The sequence below is a fragment of the Poecilia formosa genome, unplaced genomic scaffold, assembly GCF_000485575.1.
Source record: "Poecilia formosa unplaced genomic scaffold, Poecilia_formosa-5.1.2 Scaffold498, whole genome shotgun sequence".
Lineage (NCBI taxonomy): Eukaryota > Metazoa > Chordata > Actinopteri > Cyprinodontiformes > Poeciliidae > Poecilia > Poecilia formosa.
Window position 1 is genome coordinate 163257 of NW_006800437.1, and position 7772 is coordinate 171028.

Here is a 7772-nt window from a genome sequence, read left to right on the forward strand (position 1 = left end):
TAAACTGATCGGCAAACCATCCGGTAAACTGATCGGTAAACTGATCGGTAAACTGATCGGCAAACCATCCGGTAAACTGATCGGTAAATCAGCCGGTAAACTGATCGGTAAACTGATCGGTAAATCAGCCGGTAAACTGATCGGTAAACTGATCGGTAAACTGATCGGTAAACTGATCGGTAAATCAGCCGGTAAACTGATCGGCAAACTGATCGGCAAACTGATCGGTAAACTGATCGGCAAACTGATCGGCAAACTGATCGGTAAACTGATCGGCAAACTGATCGGCAAACTGATCGGTAAACTGATCGGTAAACTGATCCTCCACCTGTTTCCCACCAACATGACGACTCGATTTTGTCTTGTTCTCTGCAGAAACCTGCAGAAGCTGAGTCTGTACGGAGACACCTTCATCCTGCAGCAGGACGGACAGCTGGACACGTCCAGCCTGCAGCAGGTCCAGCAGGGGGACAAGAAGATCAACGAGTAAGAGCAGAGCAGCTCCAGTATGTAACTAAGTACAACCCCTGGGTCAGCTGGCAGCAGGGTTTGTCTCCTGTGGTTGTGGAGGAGCTCCGGTCCTCTCCTCGAGGATTCAGTCATGTCCTGCTTTGACTAGGCCCCTGCAGCAGCTTGATTTTTATTGTGATTAGACTGAGCTTCTGATGGACAGTTCAGGGTTTCCCCAGAAACGCTTCACGCCTGGTGGCGGGGGCGGCAGGAAGTTTGGGCCCCATGACAAAAAATGAAATTGGGTCCCTGCTGATGCCGTTGCTCCGTCTGGAGCCGGTCTGACCCTTGGGAGCGGTGCTGTAAGGACTCGGCTGGACTCTTTGGCCCAGAACCGGCACTAGAACAATATTTACTATATTTCAGTAAATTGAGTTGTTTTTCTGTTTTTCTGTGTCTGATCAGCCGATATTAAAGCTCAGATATATGTATCAATATCAGAAGTGAAAGAAGTAGATCAGTGCTGTGATTAGTTGATTGATTAATAGATGGAGCATACAGACTTGAAATAGGCCATTTATTGAAAGAATAACACACAGAGAGCCGCAACTAAACCATAACGGTACAAAAACTCTACACTTAGCATTTAAAATGAAAGAAATTGTTGTTTTTAATCTGATGGGTTTTGAAATCGATTAATCATCAGAATAATTGATTAGTGAAGTAATGGTGTGAAGTGACCTGTGACCTCTGACTGCAGGGTCCAGCAGCTGTTCATGGAGCTGCTGTCCAACAGCCGCCAGCTGCGCTGGCTGTCGTGCAGCTTCATGCTGGGCGTGGTGACGCCCTGCTCTCTCTCCTGCCTCTCCAACCCTGCAGCCGAAACGCTGCAGCACCTCAGCTTACTGGACCACCAGCTGGGTCAGTATCCGCCCGGTTCTGATGGCTACAGAGCTGGAGCGGGTTGGAGTGGCGAGCTGACCGTCTCACCTGTTCTCCGCAGGTGAACAGGTGAAGTCTCTGGTCTCCCTCTCAGAGCTGGACCGGCTCTCCAACCTTCGCTCTCTGGCTCTGGATTTCTGCGACTTCACGTCGGAGCTCTGTGGTCTGCTGGCATCGCCACGACGAGCTCCCCTCCACCGCCTGTCGCTGCTGCTCAACGGCGCCGCCCTGGAGTTCAAACCGCTGAAGGGCACGGCCACAGAGGACGACTGGAAGGCGCTGGTAAGTCGCCGCTGCAGCAGCTGTTGCTGTTGACCCCGGCCGGTTCTGACGGAGGCTCCCTGACGCTGCAGGTCCGGGTCAGCGCCAACCTGCGCGTGTACGTGATGGCTCTGGAGGTGGACAGCTCGGACCTGCTCTGCGTCCTGAAGCCCAGCCTTCCTCTGGAGCGCCTCCACCTGGACAGCTGGACCACGCTGGTGACGGACGGCGCCCTGGAGCTCATCTCCCAGCAGTACAATAAAACCCTGACCGACTTCCTGCTGCTGAGGGACGCGCCCGACCTCCCTGACCTCGGCGTCAACTGCAACGAGGATCCGCTGGTGCTGCTGGCGTGGCGCTGCAAGAAGCTGGCCGTCCTGGTGGTCCATGGTGAGTTCAGGGACCGTTGGTAGGTTCCACGACCTCTGCTTCAATCTTTACCAGGGAGTAGAAATGCTTTGTTCTAAATATTTGTACTGTTTTAAGGTTATTGATCAGTTATTGTTGGTATTGGAAACTAAAACCTCACTGATATTTTATGAAACATTCAGCTTTGAGGTTTATTATTTGAATTAACTGATGATTAATAAAAATAATCTTTAAAAAGTGAATGTTTGAGTTTAGGTTGAAAAACAGAGCAGAGATTTTAAATTCAGACATGAAACCGTGTAGAACCCGGTTCCTGGTGGTTCTGGTCCATGTTAGTCCTCCAGCGTCCTGACCGCCCCCCTCCGTCTCCTAGGTTACATCATGTGGTCCCATAACCTGGTGGCTATCTCCCGCCTGCGCGGCTCCAGCCTGCGCGTCCTCACCGTCTCTGAGGAGAGCCTGGGCTTCGACCCGGAACAGTCCATCTACGTGCAGGGCGACCCGGTCCTCTACCTGATGAAGCAGGTTTCTCAGAGCCTCGGCCGCGACTGGCAACCCTGCATGGACTCCACTGCGGTTCTGTCCGAACCCACCCAACACTTCCACCGCGACCTGTGCGCCTTCAGCGCGGGCGTGTAGCGGCGCCGGACGGACCAGACCAGCTGGAAACACGGCAGACCTGAGTAAACCATGCAGAGCTCACACTCACAGGATCGGCTTTTATTTTAGTTTTTATTTCTGATCATTAAATTTGCTTCAGTCTTTTTTTTTCTTTTTTGTTTTTAATTTAGAAATCGGAAAAAATTCCTTCATAAAACCAGATTTTTAACTAGTCAGCTGAAATGACTTTGTCAAGTCTGGGCTCATCTGGTCTGGTCTGATCTTTGCTCAGTTGATCTAGTCTGATCTGGTCTGGTCTGATCTGTGTTCGGCTGATCTAGTCTGATCTGGTCTGATCTGATCTGTGTTCGGCTGATCTGGTCTGATCTGATCTGTGTTCGGCTGATCTAGTCTGATCTGGTCTGATCTGATCTGTGTTCGGCTGATCTAGTCTGGCCCACAGTGGGATCACTTCTTATTTCATCACCCTAACACCCTGCAGAGCCTCTGTGTGATGTAACTCTGATCCCCGTTAGTTTTCTGCCCCCCCCCGTGTGTTCTCTGTTTGTTTACTTCGTGGTGACCTTTCACCCCCCCCCATGTGTTTGAACACAGATGCGTTGTAATCCTGCTCAGATGCAGCAGGTTGGTGATGGAGGCCAGGCTGAGTGCTGCAGCTGCTTTTTGTTTCAGGTGGGGCGTGGAGGGGTGTTATGTTTTATGATGTGACTGGTTATTGAATGTGTTATTTTTAAGGTCAGAGGTCATTTCTTAGGGCGTGTCAGGCAGTGTTACAGAGAGTTTAGTTACTTCCTGGCGAGCCTCCAGCTGATCAGAACCATCTGAGGTTCTGATTTTAACCTTCACAGCCGGCTGACTCAAGTTCTCGCTTCATTCTTGATGAGTCGGGTTCCTGGCGTGTAAAACCGTTTGGACTGGGCCGGAGCAGCGGCTGTGTTCTGCAGGCCCGGTTCTGAAGAGCTGGAACGCTGAATGTAAACTGGGCCGAGCTTCATGCATCACAGATTCCTTCCTTGATTTTTTTTTCTGGAATCTGCAGCACATTAATGGTTCTGGTTGCGCCTCCTCAGGGTTTGGGTCGGGTCGGGTTCGGGTCGGCCTGCGGCGTCGCCCTGATGTTGATGAGTGGGATGTGCAAAACAATCACTTTTATTTTCCTCTTATGTCACAGTTGCCTTGGAAACGGCTCCACATTCTCCGGTGTACTAGTTTAGATGTTGTTGTGCGTCTGGCCATCTGATTGGACTCTCCGGGCCGGTCCAGTCCGGTCCGGTCCGGTCCGAGGCCCAAAGAACCTAATCATACATTTGTTTTCAACGATTAAGGTTGATGGAGAGACTCGGCCCTCTGACGGCGGGACGTTCTCCTCCAGATGTCTTCAGACTGCAGAGATCCAAATCTGGTCCTGAACTTCCAGAACTTTACTGGCTGCAGAAAAGCCCCGGCGCCAGGAGCAACCGGGTCGTGGTTGCCATGGTTTCCAGCTTGGTCTGGTACCTAGGCTGAACAGAGTGCTGCACACTGACGGCTGGTTGCCACGGTGCTCTGGTATCAGCTGGTGAAAGGTCAGAGGTCAGCGTCTTTTCCTCTCCGTTTTGTAAGAAGCTGATTTTTGCAGCTTCACCTTCGCTTCCTGCTGCGGTCGGCTCAGACAGGAAGTCAGACTGAGTGAAATCAGTTCCTGTTGTTCTGTGAGAGCAGATCAGCGCCGACAGCCTGACTCGGCCCGGTCCGACCGGTTCTGGGTCCAACATGCTGCAGCACAAAGTATTCTGAAAGGGGACAGCTTGTGGAGTCCCACATGGCTCACAGCTCGGTCCTTTGGGTTTGGGTTCGGCGGTTCTGGTTCTGGTCGGTCCGCTCTGATCCAAACTGCTGTGTGCCTGTAAAGTTAGTTTTAATCACTTTGTGCAGTTTTCCGGTGCGTCCAGTGGGAGAGAGTGTGTGGCTGAGAGAAGACCTGTGTGTGCGATGAAGGTGGGAAGCGTTGCCATGGCAACAGGAACGGTTGGTTCTCAGGGCGCGAAACAGAAACTATCTCAGGCCTGCTGCTCGTCTGTGTGAATCATTCTGGTCCCGGTTCTGTTCTGCTGACGCGTCCTGAGGAACAACCTTCAATCTCGCCTCAGTGTCGCCCCCTGGTGGCGGTTTCCTCCTCCTGCTCTCTGGAACGGGTCGGTTCTGGACCTCACAGGAAAACGAACCAATGTGGAGCAGGAAGTGGAGGCGTGGCCAAGCCGAGTCCTTACCTCTGATTGGCTCTCAGGGTCCGTGTCATCAGGTGTTCTGGGCTCACCGTCTTCTTCCTGTTTCTCTGTGAGGAGCGAGGCAGTGTGAACCGTAGGGGTCAGGGGTCATGGGGTCATGGGGTCGCGGGTTCTGGCTCCATGAAGCTGTAAACTGATTTAGCTGCTAGGAAAGAACATTCCACATGAAGGATGGGGGGATCCTTCCATCAGTGTGCATAGAAAATAATATCTATAGACAGATGAAGCCCTCTATATTTTTTACCCTGAGTTGTGTGTTTGTGCAGCAGGTGGCGCTGTTCCTCCGTTAGATCAGCTGATTTCACGTTTCCATCCACACTGGGGGGGTTATCGTTCTGACATGTTGAACTGATCCAGGAGTTATTAGGCGATCGTTACCACGGTTACAGTTGACTCTGTGTCCTGTGTTACATGGAGCAGATGTCAGGCGGGTGTGGCGTTGTCCAATCAGAGAGCTGGCCTCTAACTCGCTGTGTCCCTCTGCTGGACCCGCTCAGCTCAGAACCAAAGTAGCAGACGGTCGGATCTGCAGGGACTCCAGCTTTTTAAGTTTCCCGTCTCTTATCTCAGATTCCTTTAGCTTGAAGCTGAACCGGCTCCTCCTACCAGAAGCTCCGGTCAGAAGGAGCGTGCAGAGAGCTGGACTCATGCAGGAATGTAAATGTGAGAAAACACTGGATGTGCAGCAGAGGAGCTCCTCATGCGACCCGATGCTCTGGCACATTAACCCACCAGCGGTTCTGGTGAAACTCCTCTGGACGTTAAAGGAGGTCAGAGGTCAGATCTGCTTCTGGCTGCTGAACCAAGTCCTAATGGACTGGAGAGCCAAACGTCCGATCAGGCGGCCGGGCCGGCCTGCTGCCCAGTCCAGCATCACAACTATGCAAGAGGAATGCATTTAATCTAAACTTTATTTTTCTGTTTTTATATTTGCTTTCCATTCTCTCGCCGTCACAGAGCAGCAGTCTAGATGTGAACTAAGAGAACGTGCAATGACAATACTTGGCCTTATGATGATGATTTCTGAGATCTTGTAATCATTTTTGTCTGAAGATGTTTTGAAGTGTGACCAGCCAACCCGGCGGCGGCGGCGGGTCGCTCTTGGTCTCCATGAGACCGGCTAGACGGCCCCCGGTTCTATCGTGGTACGAATGTTGTGCATTTGTTTCAGATCAGGACAGTTTGCAATAACAGCAGTTTTACAAGCGGCCACAAGGGGCAGTGCTGACGGCGCCAGGCTGCGCCTTTAGAAAACCATAGAGGAAGAAATAGAAACTATATAAAGAGATGAATATATATGAAGTCACTCAGTGCATATTTGTAATGGTATCAGCGACTCATCGTGGTGTTTCCTCTTATGCAACTCTTGTCTGGGTTCAGATTCTGAACATGAAGTTGATTCTAAAACCACACAGACTTTGTACATCAGACCCCATGTTGTTGTTGTTTTGGCTTTTATTTTTGCAGAAATGGTTTTACTCTGAGTGTAACTTCCTGTGTGACTGTTTGCTGATGTAAGCGCTGGGTTTCTCCTTCCTCCTCCAAGCAGAGACGCAGACCCCCTGACCCTTGACCTCTAGGCTACCAGGCTGAAATCTGCACAGATCAAACTTTGAGCTCCAACGAATGAATCTGACCTGAGAGGATCCAGCTGGGGGTCAGGGGTCGTCTCTCCTTGCAGGAGGCTGGGAGACGAGGGGCAGCAGGACCTCTGAACTGACCGGGACGGAGCAGAATGGAGGGTCAGCCTGCTGACTGTTGATTGGAAATGATGCTGAATGAATGCTTCTCTTCTTTTAGTCAGTGAATAAAAACATTAAAAAGTCACTTCACTCTGTTTGTCTTTTACTTTTAATCCTGGATAGAAACACAAGTTTCACTTTATTAATCTGCAGATGATCCAGTTCATATCCAGAGATCAACAGAACCCAGTCAAGACTGATTCTGAGTTTCTGAAATTCAGAATCTGAATTTCTATCATTGATATGATCTGGTCTGATTTCTGTTGATCCTTCTGCCAGAACTTCATGTGTTTCACAGAAAAGATGGGAAAAGCTGGAGAAATGACTGAATTTCAAAAACTTTAAAGTTTAAAATGTCCCAGTTGATTCAAACTGACACAAAAAATAGTTAATAATGCAAACTTAGTCACTCACAGTGACCACATAGTAATTTTTTTCTCTTTTCTAGAAGAAATGAACTTTTGTTTTCCAGATTCTCTGAATTCAAACTACAGCAGGACGGATTTCCACCTCGATGTGCTGAAACACATCAGACTGCAGCTGATGATCTTTCACAAAGGAAGCGGTGAAATTTCAAACAGGAAACAGGAAGTTAGTTTAAAAGTTTCTAAGAGACATCAGTAAAAACATGAGGAAATGATGGTTGTTCTGCAGTGATTTAGTTTTTCATCTCATCTGTTTGGTTTGCTGACAGAACCAGAGCTGGACTGCAGAGGAGCGTCAAAGTTTGGGTCAGGAAAGGATTTTCAAATCACAGCGATGTGACCCGTCAGGCGTACGGAAGGCCAAAATGGACAAAATTAAATATTACATTTTGAAATAAGTAAATGAACCATTAAATGTCGCATTAAATATGCCATACACATCAATAGATATATGAATAACCAGGCTGCAACCAGGCTACATATGATATATCAATATACATTTTAAATAAATTCATTTTAAAATAAGTACAATTCTTTCACTCTATTTCTAAGTGCATAAATCCTTTTCGTATTCCTGTTTGTCCGGACTGCAGAGAGCAGGAAGGATTATAATTCCTGGAATTGTTCCTGTTTCTTTCTCATTTCTTTCTCATTTCATTCATTTGATCAATATGAGATTTGTATGCAGAGGTAAC

At 49.1% G+C, this 7772-nt stretch overlaps 1 protein-coding gene across 2 annotated transcripts in view; it reads left to right on the top strand.

The window, feature by feature from the left end:
* The window catches only part of fbxo33 (F-box protein 33), a 5847-nt gene extending 3063 nt beyond the window's left edge, over nucleotides 1-2784 (top strand). The window contains exons 2-6 of one of the 2 annotated variants that reach the window (XM_007578929.2): nucleotides 376-486; nucleotides 1211-1371; nucleotides 1454-1674; nucleotides 1746-2043; nucleotides 2396-2784. In XM_007578929.2, coding sequence (XP_007578991.1) covers nucleotides 376-486; nucleotides 1211-1371; nucleotides 1454-1674; nucleotides 1746-2043; nucleotides 2396-2661 — 1057 coding nt within the window. In that variant the 3' untranslated portion in view covers nucleotides 2662-2784. Of the gene's footprint in view, nucleotides 1-375; nucleotides 487-1210; nucleotides 1375-1453; nucleotides 1675-1745; nucleotides 2044-2395 lie in introns of both variants that reach the window. The other variant, XM_016664602.1, reaches the window with a different exon arrangement.
* The last annotated feature ends 4988 nt before the right edge of the window (nucleotides 2785-7772 follow it).